This window comes from Zeugodacus cucurbitae, chromosome 3, assembly GCF_028554725.1.
Source record: "Zeugodacus cucurbitae isolate PBARC_wt_2022May chromosome 3, idZeuCucr1.2, whole genome shotgun sequence".
Lineage (NCBI taxonomy): Eukaryota > Metazoa > Arthropoda > Insecta > Diptera > Tephritidae > Zeugodacus > Zeugodacus cucurbitae.
The window spans coordinates 23,151,798-23,171,411 of record NC_071668.1 but is presented as its reverse complement, the minus strand read 5'-3'; the positions used below and the strand labels follow the sequence as shown (position 1 = coordinate 23,171,411).

The 19,614-nt window shown below is 35.2% G+C and overlaps 1 protein-coding gene across 1 annotated transcript in view; it reads right to left on the bottom strand.

Moving 5' to 3' along the window:
- Positions 1–1,258: 1,258 nt before the first annotated feature.
- LOC105214831 (hemicentin-2) overlaps positions 1,259–19,614 on the bottom strand; it is a 162,010-nt gene continuing 143,654 nt past the window's right edge. The window contains exons 5-7 of the mRNA XM_054227360.1: positions 5,976–6,216; positions 3,457–3,554; positions 1,259–2,977 (exon numbers count right to left, since the gene is read on the bottom strand). Of these exons, the coding sequence (XP_054083335.1) occupies positions 2,703–2,977; positions 3,457–3,554; positions 5,976–6,216 (614 nt within the window). The 3' untranslated portion in view covers positions 1,259–2,702. The remainder of the gene's footprint in view (positions 2,978–3,456; positions 3,555–5,975; positions 6,217–19,614) is intronic.

Below are 19,614 nucleotides of genomic sequence, written 5' to 3'. Positions count from 1 at the left end.
TAGAAGACAGTTTATTACTTGAGAGAAATGTCCCTGTATCAAAAGGAATGAGTTCAGGTTGCCAATTTGGGAAAAGTATTGCCATGTATAATTATAAAAATGATGTGGCTTCCACTTTCATCGATTTGACAGGTGTCGTCATTAAAATTGACATAGTGAAAACCGTTCTTAAGTTAAAATTTATAATATTTTACACTGATTCATAGTGTATATTAGCCATTCAAAATATAAATAAATTTATGTTCGAATGTCGCTACTATTAAATCAATTGGCAATTTAAAATTGATAAATGATAAAACCATTTTATTTACTAATCAAACTCTTTGAGAACAAATCTTCAAATAGATTTTCGTGAAATCGCCGTTGGACCCCCAGCTATATTTTTGCACTTGCTATCTTTTTCAAATTTAATTGATGGATGTTTATCCTTAATAGTATATGAACACGATCGTGGTAAATAAAATTCTGAAAATAATTGTTAATTGTAAAATTTTTTTTATTTTATATTCTTGATGCTACATTTTTTATATATAATATTTAGCATTTATTAATTTTACTTTTTAAATTATGGGATATTTACAGGTACATAACATAATCGGAGTACACAGATATCTTAACAAAAAAGTACATTTTAATAGTTAGCTTTGTTTAAAAATCAGTAGAAACGATCACCAAATTGATAAAGATAAAGAATTTGATTCGATACGAGGAATTTCAGCGTTAGATTATGTTTCCAAAGTTGATCACCATTTCGATAGTTTAAAAAAACAATAGGAACAAAAACAGAAGGTACCTCCTTGTGATTTCATAAATCTCATCGATTGCATGTGTTTAGGATAGAAGCTTAATGTATTTATAATTAAAATCAAGTAATATCTTAATTGTTTTGTGAACCAAACCACTGAGCTTTTGTTGCCATGTTCTCTATGTAAATGCTTTATTCTTTAATTCTAAACGATAGACGTTTGTACTTCCTCAAATTTAACCATTGAACTGAAAGTCTGAAACTAGAGTTGTTGTTTTCATGACATCTATCCAGCCCCGAATTTATCAAGCTCCCTAAAAAATCGCTCCTCTATATCAACTATGGAATTTCGCTCCCTATATAAAAGGACAGTTGTGCACAAAATGTTATTCGGAAAATTTATAATTTATTTATCTATATATTATATCAAATTAAATAACAAATTTAAGCATAGGTTTATTATTATTCTAAGAAAAATATTTACAATAAAATGATATTTAATATCTTAGCCGTTGTACTTTCTTTTATTATTTGATTTTGTAAAACTTGTTTTCAACTAATATGTATAATATATTATCTTTTACAAATATAGTTTAAAAAAGCCTTTTGTACGTTATATCTAATACGCTATGTTATTGTGTTAAACAAAATTACTACCTCTATGACCATTCATTGTACTACATTTCTTCAATTTATGCTGAAAATTTTATTCAAATCATTCTAATATTATTATTATTATTAATTTATTACAAATATTATTTTCGGTCTATAATTTTACTATTATCTACTAATAGTTATGATTTATCTTAACCTAACTGCAACATAATGCTTCAACTCGATTAAAATGAAATATAATCATCACATATCTCATTGCTATGGTTTCAAAATTGTTTATGTAGAATCTCCGTAATTTTCATTTGGAGAGTATCTCCACGAGTCAAAGTAGACAGGAAGCAAAACATGAGTTGAAGGCAAGTTCACAATATCTTTAGGTTATTTCAGTATGTGATACTCGTATTAATATCAGCTGTGAGTTTTATTCGCCAGTATCTAAGATTTGGCGTCCGAAGTTATGCAACCATTGATATCGAATCATCTTTATCCGATAAAAACATTGTAATTTTCAGTAAGATATTGAGTATACCGTTGTAAAATGAGCCGAAGAATAATAAGTGCAATTATTCGCTCATGTTGACACCATCAAAAGGACTGGTGATGTGCACTAAATATAAGTCGACTTTATAATGAAGCTAACTCAACTCGTGAATAAAAAGGGAATTTCTTCAAAGTTCTTGGTAAAAAATATACCCTCCCTAAAGGCAATACATACTCGGCTACTTCACCAAGCTTAAAAGTGTTGATTAATAAACCACAATTTCCTAACGAATATAATAAATAATATATTAAATCAAATTCAATCAACTTCATTCAGATTTCTTCATCTGATCCAGGGAAGCACTTCTAAATTTATTCACCTCTTTTTCTTCCCAATTGAAGAAGACTAGTTTCACAATATTTTTGCACGCGCCTACAAAACAACTCACCTATACCCTCTCATTCTCACTCAGTTTTGAAAAAAATAACATTTAAGTATATTTCATTTATACACTCAAATCACACAGTCTTACCGGACGTTTTCTAAGGTTGGCATTATTAAACAACGTTTAAGCTGAACAAATTAAAATATTTCTAATAAATTTAATGTTGTTGAAATAAATTAATATAATATAACTTACTTATATACACCTTTGATTTTAATACCTATTTGTTTTATGAAGAAATGGACTATTTAAATTCATATGTGGGCATTATTTTCCTATACATATAAATATTATATCTACGAATATTAAAAATATTTGGAATACAGCTATGTGTTTTCGAGCCTTTTTATTTCTTTCTAGCATGACTTATATTTTAAATTTAATAGTTTATTATTTTAAATTTGAACACTAAAATATCATGTCGAGGAATGATAATAAATGTCCCAATAAAAAATAGTTTTAGATTCAATATTCACATTGGATTGTGTCCGGCAAGTTGCCTCGGGTAATTTCTTAAATACGTTGTCTTTCTTTTCTAGTATACTCGTATAGTGTAGCGTAAGTTGTCGTGCTGATGAGGTGACACACTGCAAGAGCCATCGAACTGAGAATGCCCCAAGGAGCAAAAGGATACAGCCGCGTGCCTGTAGCTGTGTGGCGGCACTTTTTTGCATAGCCGCTGGTGTTTCAGCTAAAAGGAAATAATAATTGTTTTAAACTATATTATTACATAAGTATTGTAATGTATTGGTCTACAACTTTGCTTCCGCCGTTTTCCAATAGATGTCTCTAGGGTCAAGCACTGATCGATTAAATCGATTTTTTTAATATCGATCTTGGACATTTGTGTCAACATTAACCCATCAAAAAATTTGTAGAGATCTGTTTGCATCCCAAATTTATTCTCAACTGAAAATGTCACTTCTTGAGCCGAATTCTCGACATTTTTCGGGAAATTTTGCTTTTCTTATTTAATTCCAAGAAAAGTGCGGCTGAGGCTCAGCAAATATTTTGTAAAGTTGTAGACCAAGTACATATATTTTATAATTTCTGGTAATATTTTTTTTTATTTTTTTTTTTTAATAAATTTTGTGGAATTTTGCTTATAAAATCTTTAGTGTTAAAGTATTTTAATAAATTTAATTTTATTGAAAAAAACACAATACTTACCATTTATAACATTCACCATGACACTGGCAGCCTCGGCTGTGGTCGGCATACAAGTGTAATTACCCGAATCAGCGGTTTGTGCATTCGCTATGCGTAACCTGAAATCAATCGAGAGGTAATAAATTATTCAAGAGTGCGTCAAGGTTTCACCATATTTCATTAAATTTTTTGTATAAAAGTATTTTTGGCCGAACAATTAATACTCAAATAAATGTATACAAGATATTCGAATCAACTCGATAATTCAATATTCATTATCATGAGGAGGTGGACCGATTGTACCCAATGGAAATCAAATCCAGCATACTTATTCATATATACTTCGATTTCTAGATATTACAAATAACTGTTAATCAATTATTTGACATTACTGTATACTCTTTACATTCTGTAGTGAGAGCATAAAAATCAAACTCATTTCTCATACTCAACAGCACAATGTCATTGCCACATCAAAGGCATTCCCTGCGGTCACTATCCGCATTCATTTTAGCCGGAATCTCTTTGTCATGGGTTATTCACGCGCGGTTTGAATGCCGCATCAATTCAACTTCAACGATCAATATATTGCGCATACGTAGTCCGAGCCAAATAGATACACGACCGAACGTATTACATTTAGTGAAAGTGATACAGTGCTACAAAAAAATGTGCTGGCAACAGTTTTATTTACAAAATATTTTGAAGTATTAAAGAAATCTATTCTAGTCAAATCTTCAAGGAAATTCTCTCATAAATCAGTCAGCTAGAAGTAACTTACTACTAGAATGTGATTTATACAACTATTTGTTTGATTCGTCACTCTCAAAATTTTGACGAAGCGAATATTGCTATCAAATCTATGTGAACTTACTTTGGAAGAGCTCAAGAAATATTTAACAATTTAGAAAACATTTTTCAGAAATTTTAAATGACTTATTTATATCTGATTAACTATTTTCATATAATACTCAAACCCATACCCATATATCCCTTGTACCCAGACCCTTTCGATACAGTATATGCCACTATCACTTACACATACAGTATACGTTTAATCGTACATAAAGGGTGATTTTTTAAGAGCTTGATAACTTTTAAAAAAAAAAAAAACGCATAAAATTTGCAAAATCTCATCGGTTCTTTATTTGAAACGTTAGATTGGTTCATGACATTTACTTTTTGAAGATAATTTCATTTAAATGTTGACCGCGGCTGCGTCTTAGGTGGTCCATTCGGAAAGTCCAATTTTGGGCAACTTTTTCGAGCATTTCGGCCGGAATAGCCCGAATTTCTTCGGAAATGTTGTCTTCCAAAGCTGGAATAGTTGCTGGCTTATTTCTGTAGACTTTAGACTTGACGTAGCCCCACAAAAAATAGTCTAAAGGCGTTAAATCGCATGATCTTGGTGGCCAACTTACGGGTCCATTTCTTGAGATGAATTGTTCTCCGAAGTTTTCCCTCAAAATGGCCATAGAATCGCGAGCTGTGTGGCATGTAGCGCCATCTTGTTGAAACCACATGTCAACCAAGTTCAGTTCTTCCATTTTTGGCAACAAAAAGTTTGTTAGCATCGAACGATAGCGATCGCCATTCACCGTAACGTTGCGTCCAACAGCATCTTTGAAAAAATACGGTCCAATGATTCCACCAGCGTACAAACCACACCAAACAGTGCATTTTTCGGGATGCATGGGCAGTTCTTGAACGGCTTCTGGTTGCTCTTCACCCCAAATGCGGCAATTTTGCTTATTTACGTAGCCATTCAACCAGAAATGAGCCTCATCGCTGAACAAAATTTGTCGATAAAAAAGCGGATTTTCTGCCAACTTTTCTAGGGCCCATTCACTGAAAATTCGACGTTGTGGCAGATCGTTCGGCTTCAGTTCTTGCACGAGCTGTATTTTATACGGTTTTACACCAAGATCTTTGCGTAAAATCTTCCATGTGGTCGAATAACACAAACCCAATTGCTGCGAACGGCGACGAATCGACATTTCACGGTCTTCAGCCACACTCTCAGAAACAGACGCAATATTCTCTTCTGTACGCACTGTACGCATTCGTGTGGTTGGTTTAATGTCCAATAAAGTAAACTGAGTGCGAAACTTGGTCACAATCGCATTAATTGTTTGCTCACTTGGTCGATTATGTAGACCATAAATCGGACGTAAAGCGCGAAACACATTTCGAACCGAACACTGATTTTGGTAATAAAATTCAATGATTTGCAAGCGTTGCTCGTTAGTAAGTCTATTCATGATGAAATGTCAAAGCATACTGAGCATCTTTCTCTTTGACACCATGTCTGAAATCCCACGTGATCTGTCAAATACTAATGCATGAAAATCCTAACCTCAAAAAAATCACCCGTTATATATATTTCGATTTTTACGCATTTATCTATTGCATCAGACTGTCACTGATAGCAACGCTAAAACGCAGAAATGCCTTATTTCACATTTCACCAGTTGAATATCCTCATTGCTTTCACATTTACTTCCTCTTTTAACGCTAGTGGCCAGTGGCATTTTACTCACCGGCTTTGCAGTTTTTCGCCCAAATTCGATTCCATTGATATGCGCCGCATATCGATGGCTGCCTCATTGGGATGCGCCACAAAGGGTGTCAGCATGTAGTTGGCTCTGTACCAATAGATGGGACCGATATCCGATGCCGACGACGGTTGTTTCACATGACAGGTGAGCGTAATGGCGCTGCCCACCTTCACATAGAGATCAGATGGTCCGACAATCATTGCTTTGGCATCCGGCGGTGTCACTGCAACGAAAACATAGCAATAAACAAGGAAGACATTTATTTTTATGCAATTTGTAGTGATTTATTACTATTTCAAAGGGATGGTATGTCAAGTTGGGGAATTAATGTTATTAAAGGTAGTAAGTAAGAGGTTGTAAAGCGGTTTCTTTCAATTAACAAAAAGTTTAAAATAAAGTAAGTAATTTTTCTGGATGTTATTTAAAGTTTTGTGACATTCTGCCTCATTTATGTATTTTTTTATCTTTACGAGAAATTGCGATTCCCATGTGTTTTAAGTCGATTTGAAGGAATAATAGATCTTGTAAGATACTACTTTACCAAATATGAAAACCATCGCTTGTGACGATACAAAGAAAGCTTGTTTCTCTACTTCAACGATAAAATCATTTTTCTAAAGAAAATATATTTTCCCATTATAACACAAACTTCCTGTCAGTGGTCAGCTTGTTTGCTTTTATATTTTGTTCTCTGAGTGAAGGCTATAACGTCCAACTCGATTTTTCTAATGAAAGCACTAAATATAGACTCTTTGGAGGTGATTCAACTATACGATAATACATACATACTATACAGTAAGTAATACATCGCCATTTCTGAAATGGTGAGCAAACTGACGGCAATATGAATAGAATTATGACTCTGCGAAAAATTTATTTCTTAAATTTTTTACATTAGATTATTTTCCCTGAGTATACTTGTATATATATCGCTTATCATTCCCGACCTGCTTTATGGTGCAGGAGCTTGGACGATGTCAACATCAGATTAGACGACACTAGCAGTTTTCGAGTGGAAAATTTTGCGCAAGATTTATGGTTCTCAGGACATAGGCAACGGCGAATACCGCAGACGATGGAACGATGAGCTGTACGAGTTATACGACGACATTTACATAGTTCAGTGAATAAAAAGACAGCGGCTACGCTGGCTAGGTCATGTTGTCCGAATGGACGAAAACACTCCAGCCCTGAAAGTGTTCGATGCAGTACCCGCCGGAGGAAGCCGAGGAAGGGGAAGGCCTCCACTCCGTTGGAGGGACCAGGTGGAGAGCGACCTGGTTACACTTGGGATCTCCAACTGGCGGCGAACTGTGAAGGAGAGAAAAAGTGGCGCACTATCGTCGATTCGGCTATAACCGGCTAAACGGTTGCAATGCCAATCACATACATACATACATACTTGTATATATATAATACCACGGTTGTTATTCAATTTTCGATTGATTTGAAATTAATGAGTGCAATTAATCCGTACACAAATTTTGTCCCATAAAAGGCTTTAATTTTATTTTGCACCAGAGAGGAAATATACTGAAATTATAAATTAATAGATCACGGTTTGTATATTTTACTTTGATTCTAATGTTTTATTCTTCCTTGCATGTTTTTTTAAGAAAATGGATTCCTCCTACGAGAATCTTAATTATCCTTGTATTTGAAGTTGCCTTTGTTTGAGTTATTAAATAAGAGGATATTCCTATGTTTGAATAAACACACAAAAGATAATATAAATAAGAACAGCTGTATCTACAATAATAATAAAAACTTTCCCCAACCACTTTATGAGCAAACTTATTTTGTAGTGAGGGAATATTTCCACCTGCACATTTTTTATATATTCTATTTTTTAAATGCTCCATAAATGATTGAAAACATTAAACAAACCAGAAAGTACCAGAGTGATAGCGTCAACACTTTAGCAACCATTAAACGCACTTGAACTCATTAATGTATTTAATCACCAAAGATACCGCACACAGTCGAAGACAAACAGCTGGCACACTTGAACTCACGCAAACCCGCACACACACACATAAACACCAGTGCTGAGAACATCATTAGAGCGCAACAGTAGCATGGCCTAAAGATGATGACCAGCACGCTAACCGCAACCAGACACCACCGCAGTCATACAGGAAACACCCAAACCGACACAGGCTGGCGGGTCCTGCTGCTCAACCGATATGACTGAGTGCAAGCGGTTAGCCTACAAATGAGCTTTGATACTTGGGTAACACAAGCTAGGAACAATTGCGGGAGCTTTCGATTAGAGCAACAGCATAACAACAGATGTCATTACCCACCATTTGCGCTGTGCCCCCGTAGCGCTCACACAGTCAACGTCGCATAAAGCACGCAGTGTGGCGCATAAATAACTTAATCACAGCTGTTGTTGCAGAAGCAGCGCTCTTGATCTTAACGCAATGTGCTGGTCAAGGGAAAGGCTGCTGCTATGCAGCAATGAAGAATCAACTAAGAGATTAAAGCGAAATAATAAAAGAAAAAACACAAAATGAGAAAAGGTGCAAATAAGTGAAAAGTTAAGAAATTAGAAGAAATGCGTGAGTGTTTTCGACTTAGGCTCGAAATATAAAACGCAGCAAAAGAAAATGAAAGAAAAATGCTAAAAATGTGTTTAATCTTTAGTGTTGTATTTGAAGAGCGGTAGTAAACAAGCTGATGCACAAAAAACACATCCGCTGTTATACAAATTGAAATGGGCAAATGTTTAAAAAAAACTTCAGGATTTTCCACAGCAAAAAAACACAGTTTATATACGAATGTATGCGTGTATAAACACACTTGCATGCAACTAAAACCTAATGACTTTCGACTATGAACCAACAGTGCGTATGAGTAATGTCTGTGCGGAAGGCACACTCACATACCCAACTGCCTACAAGCATTCGTGCAAACACTGCAGGCACAAATATTCACTTCAATTGCGGCATAAAAAAATATCTGCCCTAATGCCTAGAAAAAGTGTAGATTTTAGTTGTAGTGAGAGCAAAAAGGAATAATCATTCACTTAGTGCTTAGGCAAAAACACTTTTCACCTGCAGGTGAGATAGTGCTTGTAGACGCATATACATATGTGTATGTACATATGTACGGCTAAGATGGCTACATTAAAGTATCAAAATACGCAAAACCGATTCGAATCAAATGGAAATACAAAAATAAGATGTGAAAAGCGTGAAATTAGTAAAAAAAAAGGACGCATAAATTCACACCTAAGTCCATAGGACCGACAGTTGTCACGAAAAATGTACATTAGAAATAAATTCGTATTTTAGTAACAAAGTTTATGACGAGTTTTTCGGAGGATACGATATTTTTGGTTGAAAGTATAGACAGCTGAGGAGTTTTATAGGGGATATCAAATGTTGGTACGATAACTTACCAAACTTATTTAAAATTAAGTGATTAAAGTGACGGAAATCAGTATATTCGATATAAAGCGTTGACAAATACTTAATAGCCGGGGATCTTACTATGTGTACTATATGTTTTTGGGGTGGCTGAATCTGCATCCAAGGTTCATTTATCACACATTAAATCTATAAGTCTAATATTTTTGTCTCATCCAAACGATATAAATGGACTCTTTTAAAATTCTGTCTCGATAGGGAAATTTTATAAATTGTTTGAATTATTTGTATGAAATTTGACTTCTATTGCCAATCCAAGAGTTCCAGTTATGGAGATCTTCGAGTTATAGAAGTACGAGTTATGGAAGTTTTGAAGTTCAAATATCAAATAGTATGGAAATTTCTCAAGTTCATATCGAGTTGAAGTTGAGTTGAAATGACAAACTGAAAACTTTTGTATTCCATCAATGGCAATCAACTACTAAAATAACAATAGAATTAATGGAAGGAAATACATGTACTAGTTGTGTTAAAAAAATAACAGGAATTTTCGTTTATATATTCAGTCCTCTACACATATATTGTCGCCTTCGAAGTAGTCCGAATTGGATATTATGCACTTATGTCAGCGCTTCTTCCAATCGTTGAAACACTTTTTAAACTCGATTTTTGGTATAGCCTTTAACGCGATTTCTTGTATGCTTATAAAACGACAGTCCTTTAAGGTTCTCTTTATTTTTGTAAATAGAAAAAAGTCTTACGTAGTCATGTCTGGTGAATATAGAGGATGGGGCATTGTTGCCACATTGTCTTTTGCCAAGAATTCACGAGCAAGCAACGAAGTGTAAGCTTTTAAAAGACGAAAATCGTCAAGCCCATAAAAAAGGGCTAAGGGTTGCTACAGAACAAGTAAGTAATGAATACAACTGATTTATTGTATTTCAGGTGCATGTACATATTAGGTCTACAACTTTGCTTCCGCCATTTTCCAATAGATGTCTCTAGGGTCAGGCACTGGTCGATTAAATCGATTAAATCGTTTTATATCGATCTTGGACATTTGTGTCAACATTAACCCAACAAAATATTTGTAGAGATCTGTTTGCTTCCCAAACTTATTCTCAACTGAAAATGTCCCTTTTTGAGCCGCATTCTCGACATTTGCGTGAAATTTTGTTTTTCTTTTTTAATTCCAAGAAAAATGGGGCTGAGGCTCATCGACATTTGTAACGGTTTTTATAAAAAAAGACCTTAAATTTACAAAAAAAAAAAAACGGCGGAAGCAAAGTTGCAGACCTAATATATCAACATCATAAAAATAATTGACAATTGAACTCTCCCAAACCACGAAATTCCCATTATTATTTTAACACACCTCGTATATGAATGTCTCCTAATTTGTCCACCGTCTACTAGCATGCCACTCTATGCGCCTGACTCCCACCATTTTGATTGGTTAATAAAGCAGTAAGCAAATAATTTTATGCAAATTCACATTGCCCTCTCCCTCATATGACAGAACTTGTCTTGAACATTAGAGCACAATTTAATCTAGGAGCTTGAAACCATGGAGAAATTAAATGTATTTTAAAGTGTTATTAAAAAACCATTGGTAAGCCTAGGAGAATTCGTTCACCTTGAGAATATACTTTAGAGAGTGATGAGCTAAGGAAGGAAATTTGCATTAAGCCCATTAGAGAGAATTCGAGGTAGACAAAGCAATTAGAAGAAAATTACTATTGTTACATTCGGTTCCAAGTTATTTAATTAGATTTTGAAATTCTAATATTATGCTAAAAAAATAAAATATTATTAAGCGTATTTATAAAATCACTAATTAATACCAAATCAAAGTGAAATCTATTCCCCAGCAATTTCAATAAACACTGTGCCGTAACACACCTACACATAAAAACAAATATTAAGTACTCGTACGAGTATATGCCACACACTACAAGCGCATCGTATAAAGGTATAAAAAAGGACATCGTTAGCGTTGATGGGCGCGTATTATGTCGGCATTTGAAGTGCTGCTGCTGCTGCTGCTACTTCTTCCCATTGCGACTATCACTTATACCCGAATGCCCTTTCACCTGTCTGTCTGCACGTCTAAATGCCTTTTCAGCCCAAGTGCAGGTTTTTTTGAACTCCCTCTAACACTCTGTCTCTCCCGCCGCCAACACTTTTTATTCACGCCACTTCTCGGCCTGACGTTAACGATGACGCCGTAGTACAAGTGCAGCGCACTACAGTGAACCATCTCTATATGTGTGTATGGCTGTGTGTGTGTCGTGTAGGTGCTCATCAGGAGTCAACAACTCAAACACTAACAAACGTTGTTTTTGCACACGGTGCTCATTCATCAACTTACAACAAAACTGTGTTAACAAAGCAAAAAAAATCACACAATTTTGAGCCGTTATAAATGTACAAGTACGAAAAATGTTCGTAATCTGACGATGACAGTATGCCATCGTGTGTGTGTGTCGAGTGTCGTTGTTAGTGTTGTCATTATGCTTGTAGGCGAAGTTACACTGAATGAAAACGAGCGCCTTAAGGTAGGCAATATTTCATGGCACCAGCACACATTCACATATACTTAGTTTGCTGTGTGTTTTCATTTGTGTAGGTGAGTGTTTATCTGCCGTTTTGCCTTTGTATTTGCTACTAGAATGTAGAAGAAGCCATGAATAGTTTGTAGTTTGAGTTTCGACTGTAGCTGCTGCAATTCTCAATCGTCATGTGTTGCCTGTGTCTCAGTAGAAGAGTGTGCGCAAATTGACACACAGCAGTCGTGCATAAAAAATGTTTATTTGTCCGTTTGTGCGTTCAATGCAATTTGTTTATAGACTTCACAGCCGTACTTTGATCGATTTAAAATGGAAACATTTTCTTGGAAATTTCTACAAGCTCTACAGAGCAAAGCTAAAAAGGTAATTACCGCTAAAATACTTTTTTAAGAGAGATTCAATGATTGCAAAGGGTGCTTACATTACACAATTGATATTAAATACAATTTAAATTGTAAGATAATTGAGTTTAAATTTACATTCCAAAACCAACCAAATTTTTGCGAACATTTACTTAAAGCTATATTGTGAAAATAAGACAAACCGGATAAAAATAAAGAACAACTCCCAAAAGCCTCTGAACTTGAAAAAAACTATAATTTGGAGACACCTTGATAATATTTTCGTATTTTTTTCCAATTAGTTTTAAAATTGAACTATGGACATGAGAATTCCCATTATTAGGAGAAAATTCGCATTTCACAAACTGTTCTACAGTTTTTAACTAAACCGCATCGTAACATTCCCATGATGCTTCGTTAGCATGGAACGCGAATAACAGAAGTAATCGTGCCTCAACCACGCCTTTTTTGAATCCTGTAAGCATTATTTACTATATATTTTTAGACTAAACGTAGGTATTGAAACAATATCTAGCTCAAATAGGGTCACTAACTTGAGGCAATTTTCTTCTAAAAATTGTCGATAACAAAGAGTCCACATATTTTCTAAACCTCATATAAGAAATATGTGGAAATATGTGAAGGTCTTTATGAAATTATCATATGCTCCCAATTCCTTTCCATGACAAAACTGAAGATGTCTGTCCTCATATATCCAATCCAATATCATGCTTTAATTCTTCGGCTATATTAGGTTGTCAAATATCTTCCCTTGCCGTTCCGTCTACGCGGCTATGTATAAAGCGCAACAGAACTCGTATCTGGCAATATTACATATATTTGAAAGGTCTTGACAAAACCTATAAAACGACGCTATGCATGATTAGTTTGGATATTGCGTTCAACAGTTATTGGCGTGTAAACATGGAGTTCACTAACATCGAAATTCGCGCTATTTTAAAGTTTTCCTTCCTTAAAGGCAAATCCGCTAGAGAAACATTCCGTGAGATTAATGGTGTTTTGGAAGATGGTACTCCTTCGAACTGCGGAGGATTGGTTTCGACGATTCAGAGCGGGTGAAAACGATACCATGGATAAGCCAGCCGGCGAAAGACCTGTGACGACGAATACCGATCAAATCATGGAAAACATCGAGTTAGACCTCGCCCAGGAGATGTTAGTTAGTCACCATACTGTTTTTAACCATCTGCAGATGGCTGGATACAAAAAAAGAACAAGTAAGGAAGGGCTAAGTTCGGGTGTAACCGAACATTTTATACTCTCGCAATTTATATATTTAACTTTATTTACATTATATAATACACAATTTGACCCACATATTCGTCATATATATTGTATAAAGTCCATTGAAAGTTGGAAACCATAATATTAGGTAAGAAGCACCGAGGTCCTCGTGTTCAATATATGGGGCCTCAAAAACCTATGGTCCGATTTCGGCGATTTTTAGAATGGGGCTGCCACACTATTAACATAGTATTTGTGCAAAGTGCTGCACCGATATCTTCACTAGTACTTACTTTATATATTGTAAAGTAAACGATTCACATTGTCTTCAAAGTTCTGGTATATAGGAAGTAGTCGTGTTTGTGAAGCGATTTGGCCTATTTTCACAACATATCATTGGGATGTAAGGAAACTATTACAAACCAAGTTTCATTGAAATCGGTCGAGTAGTTCCTGAGTTATGGTTTTTGACCCATAAGTGGGCGACGCCACGCCCATTTTCCATTTTGTAAAAAAATCTGAGTGCAGCTTGCATCTGCCATTTTTTAAGTGAAATTTAGTGATTCTGACTTTTTTCGTTAGTGAGTTAACCCACTTTTAGTAATTTTCAACCTAACTTTTTTCTGGGAGGTGGGCGTGGTTATTATCCGATGTCTTTCATTTTTGGACTGCATTAGGAAGTTGCTAAAAAACGACTTGGTTTATATAGCTCTATTGGTTTGCGAGATATGTACAAAAAACTTAGTAGGGGGCGGGGCCACGCCCACTTCCCCAAAAAAATTACATCCCAAATTTTATTTCCATAGCCTTATTTATGGCTTAGTTGTGGCACTTTATGTGTTTTCGGTTTTCGCCATTTTGTGGTCGCGGCAGTGGTCCGATTTTGCTCATTTTAGAAAGCAACCTTCCTATGGTGCCAAGAAATAAGTGTGACAAGTTTCATCAAGATATCTTTATTTTTACTCAAGTTACAGCTTGCACAGACGGACGGACGGACGGACAGACAGACATTCGGATTTGAACTCCACTCTTCACCCTGATCACTTTGGTATATATAACCTTATATCTAACTCGTTTAGTTTTGGGTGTTACAAACAACCGTTATGTGAACACAACTATAATACTCTCTTTAGCAACATTTGTTGCGAGAGTATGATTTCACGCAAAAAAACCTTCAAAGCCAGCAATATGCTGCTGAAACGGAACGAATTCGACTAATTTTTGAAGCGGATGGTGACTGGCGACGAAAAATGAATCACATGATCACATACGACAATATGAAACGAAAACGGTCGTGGTCGAAGGCCGGTGAATCGTCCCAAACAGTGGCCAAGCCGGGATTGACGGCCAGGAAACGTCCAGAATTGGCCAACAGGAGAGGTGCAGAGTTCCACCAGGACAACGCCAGAGCACACACTTCGTTGATGCAACGGGAGTTCGGATGGGAGGTTTTATGGCATCCACCATATAGCCCGGATATAGCGACAAGTGATTACCACCTGGGGACTATTTTAAATTAATCGCTCTGGACGACTTTACAACCAATTTATCGGTTAGAATATGCAATATATCATCAAGCTACTAAATGTATTAGCTGAAGTACAAACTAAGCTTATTTTCAATGGGTTCATAATTTTGGTCAAATATCTTTTGTTGAATACAAATTAAATATTTGAATAATGCATTTTTTACAATAAATTTTATTTCTAAAAAAATTCAGAAGCACTTAAATTATATAAATTAATTCATATAAATTGAACCCCTATTTAATATCTATTTACGAATATTTGCTTCCGATTCTACTTCCAACCCTTGTTTTTTGGTTATATTATTCTTTTAACAGCACTTAACTATTTTTCGCAAAACCCAATAAACCCAATATAATTCCTCATACGTTTATGTTTTATTAAAATTATTTTTGTTCCGCTGTAACTCACAAAATAATCAAAATACTCGTGTGACTGCATTAGATTGGCAGACGACGGAAATTTTATTTTAATTTGGAGCTAAAAAAATAAACCTAAATAATGGCAATAAAAGCGTACTCGTAAACGGAAATTACCGTACAGAGATGGCTTTTAACGTCAATCATTTACATAGGCTATGTGTATACTTGTATGAACATATGTACATATGCTGTTCATTCCTGTAGTACAGGAAGCATTTTACGTGCAATGCTCTCAAATGCAATTACTGTTATATTTGAATACATTATTGAGATGGCTCTTTTCACAATAGATATTGCAGGACACTCACTCATGCTTGAGTGCATGCAAATATGACCGCATACGAAACTCAATCAATAAGCCAAACTGAACATTAGGGTTGCACTAATTGTTGTTGTTGTTTCACACATTTTTTTAGATCAAGAGTTGTAGTAAGAATTAGTAAGGATGTCAATCACCTAATCAAATTTATTCTGATCAAAACCAATTTTCCGATAATGGTGACTTTTTCAAAGCTATATTAAGAAATTTCTTCTTTCTGGGCCAAATTAGTCGATCGTTAAAAGGCTGTGTACCCTATGTTCTTTCGTAAAATATTTCGTTTTCTTTTTTCAATGACTCCGACAAAAATTCTATCGATACAGGATAAAGATGGTTAAGAAAAAATGGAGACACAACTCATACGAGTATGAAACAAATTCGACTCTTACCAAATAATTTGAGCCACAAAAAAATTGTTGTTAGACCAACCTTAGACATGGTTTTCGAATAACTAGTAATTATTTAAGACGCTTCACTCTTTTACACTGAAAATTTACAACAAAGTTATTGAGTTGAATTCGATGTAAGAGAGTATTCGGATATCTCATTAATGTGGTATAAACAGTTTTACTATTTTTGCTTATCGATAGTTAATACTTTCAAAAATATCCTGAGAAAGCGGAATAGTTTTTGAATGACAGCGTTCGAAAGAGCCACCGCTCGCTGTCATAAGCCGCCATAGTCTCAAAACTGCTGACATCATAAAACAACGAGAAATTGACCGATCGACTTCAATCGAAATTTTCGAAATTTTTTTTCAGAACTACGCCATTTTGTTAATTTTTGATATTTCCCAAAAATCGTAGGTCATTGTATAGGAAATATCTTCAACTTTAATACCCTACTACTGCTACTCATTCAGCCGGTATCATGTCAGCAGTTGGGGAATTTTTTTTGTGGTACCTCCCAAGACTCTGTTAATTTCCAATATTTTTGTAAAAAAATCTGAAAATAAAGCTTAAAATATACCTTACTAGCAGACCCGGCCACACGTTTTTGTGGCTAAGGTATACATTAAATTAATTTGGTCCAATCTTGGCTTCGGCGACGATATTGATTAATCGAGGTTGATTTATGTTACGCAGCATGATGACAACTCACACTACTTTTAATTGCAAAGTGAGTGGTGATAGTACAGGCAATTTTAAATAGTTTGGGATAATTGACTACGTCATCCTGGTTTGTAGCTGTGTCAACTCTCTTGGACCGAAATTCTAAATGTCGCATTAAGATCATCGATATATTTTTTTACCACCAATATAGGTCATTCAATAAGTCATTTATGGTTATCATATTGAGGTTTCATGTCAGGAAAACTTCACTTTCGAGTCAATGAAGTGACAGAAATCTGTTGGAAGTGCTATAATCCATCGAGGTGTCAACTGCCAACTACTTCTACAATCGCAATTTGATATTGTTGGAAAAACACTCATATGTTAGTTTTTAATTGGCGATTATTTATGTGTCGCCACAAATTAAATGATTTTAGGCATGCGATTAGACCGTTAGTAACAGTTGATCCAGGAATAATTGAAAGAGTCTGGTGTAAATCACCTGCTAACAGAATCCTGGCTCCACCAAAAACGTTCATCGACAATCAAGATATTTTAAAGTAAAATGTGCCGTTTGTTTGCCTACTAACAGGTGCCAAGTTGAAATTGGTTCTGGAATTACATCAGCCCTCATATACTATATACGATGGTTTTTTATTGGACTTTATGCCGAATATATAGGTCAAATTGTGTGTTATCTTAATAAAATTACATCAATAAATTGCGAGATTGTAAAATGTTCGGTTGGACCCGAACTTAGCCTTTCCTTATCTGTTACAAATTGTTTTGGACTATCGACACAATCTTATACAATTGAACAATTAGGCAATTCACAAGCTTTGTTGTATGTCTTATGTCATATTTTAATACTCTTAAAAAATACGACACTTGTGAGCACCCTTAATTGTTGTATGTCATATTTTGTCATATTTCTACACTTAATCATAGCGATTTTTGCTGAGGCCAAAACCAGATATATGTCCGTATTTTCCAGATATATGCAATGTGCGGTATAAATCGGTTGAGAAGTGTTCGGGCAGAAGGGCACGAGTAAAACCGACCACTGACCGACCCAAAAAAACCGGTTCTTCACAGAAAACCTACTACCCACTCGTCGAAGTTTTGCCCCAAAACGCCCCAAAGCCCCACCCACCGACCGCCCACACAGCCACGAGTGTGTCCCAAAAAAACCCGGTTCCAAAAAGTAACCGGTTACTGCAGTACTAGGCATATGCCGCAAAAAACCGAAAAAATTCGGCAGCAAGTGGGTAGGGGCAGTGGGTAGGTGGGTAGGGGTCACTCAGAGATAGTATAGCTTTCCAACGGTGAAAGAATTTTTCAAATCGGTTCAGTAGTTTCGGAGCCTATTTGAGACAAACAAACAAAAAAAACAAACATTTCCTGTTTATAATATTAGTATAGAGTATAGATTATAGATTATGTCCAACAAACTTCGAAACATTCGATCGAGTTCTTTCTTTAAAAAAAATTCACGAAAATTGCCTAAGTTTTCATGAGTTACACTGGTATAGACCCTTAAATGATGAATTTCTATCTAAAATAAATATGCAAATACTTTTTTGATTGATTTTAAAAATTGCATCATAAAGACAAAAAATAATCGAATACAAAAATCGTAAGGTATGAATGCTAATCGAAGAAAAGATGTGTTCGCTTCGCTGATCCTTTCCAAATCGAAAGCAGTTAAAAATCTGATGTCTAAACATCAATTTTTGCTATCATTTATTCTTGGTAACATCTTAACTACGATTTGAGTTTTAGGAATATCACAAGCTAAAACCGATAACTGACCGGATGACCCTAATAAAACCATACTAAATGTAGGTCTGTTAACAGTCAGTATCAGTCTATTCATCGAACTTATTAGTGTCATCTTCATCGAAACTCAGTCACTTTTGTTTTAGAACGTCACAGAAGGCTTCAAACCCGAGAATAGACAATGATATGTATGAACACTTCGATATTTACCTATAAATGGCTTTTGGCACAAGCAAAGTACATACAAATATTTACATCAGAGTATATATTACTTGTACGATTACCAACTTGTGTTGTTAGAATATCTCTATTCATGTATACATGAACATCTGCCAACAACACTCACTACACTTTCGCCACTACAGCCACACAACATTACAATTGCTTCCTTGCATTTGCGCCTCATTGCATTTTTATCGTTTCCTTCGGTCCCTTCCTTTAGGTATTGAACAATTACAGGTAATAGCAGCAAAGTGGCATAATGGTCATAGAGACTAAACTAAGTGATCAGAGGGGGAAACCACAGCAATATTGCTTTTAGTATTTATTGCACATTTTATGCATTACAGTTAGTACGAGTAGTACAATGCGTAATCCTTGCCACTCGTGCCTGACACAAAATGCCTTTAAAGCATTTCATGTTGATACTTCGTTTATGCAGCTCGTTGAGGCTTCTGCTGAAGTGCTGGAGTGTTGATAGCCAATGCGCTTGAGGGAGTTAGTTGATTGAGTACCACTTGAGATGTTGCTCTTCTCGCTCGAGTGGAATGTGAACGTTCGAAAGCCACTCACTTACACATATTTATGTATCACTCCACATATGTATATATTCTTATGTATATTGTGGAAGTAATGCTGTAAACTGCTGCACTTTTCTAGACAAACAAGCAATTTATTAATAATACAAAAAGTATTAATTTATAATTACGTGTCGTCATGTTAGTGGGTTCTCATAAACAAATTAGGAAATCATCAATCATATTGATATATGTG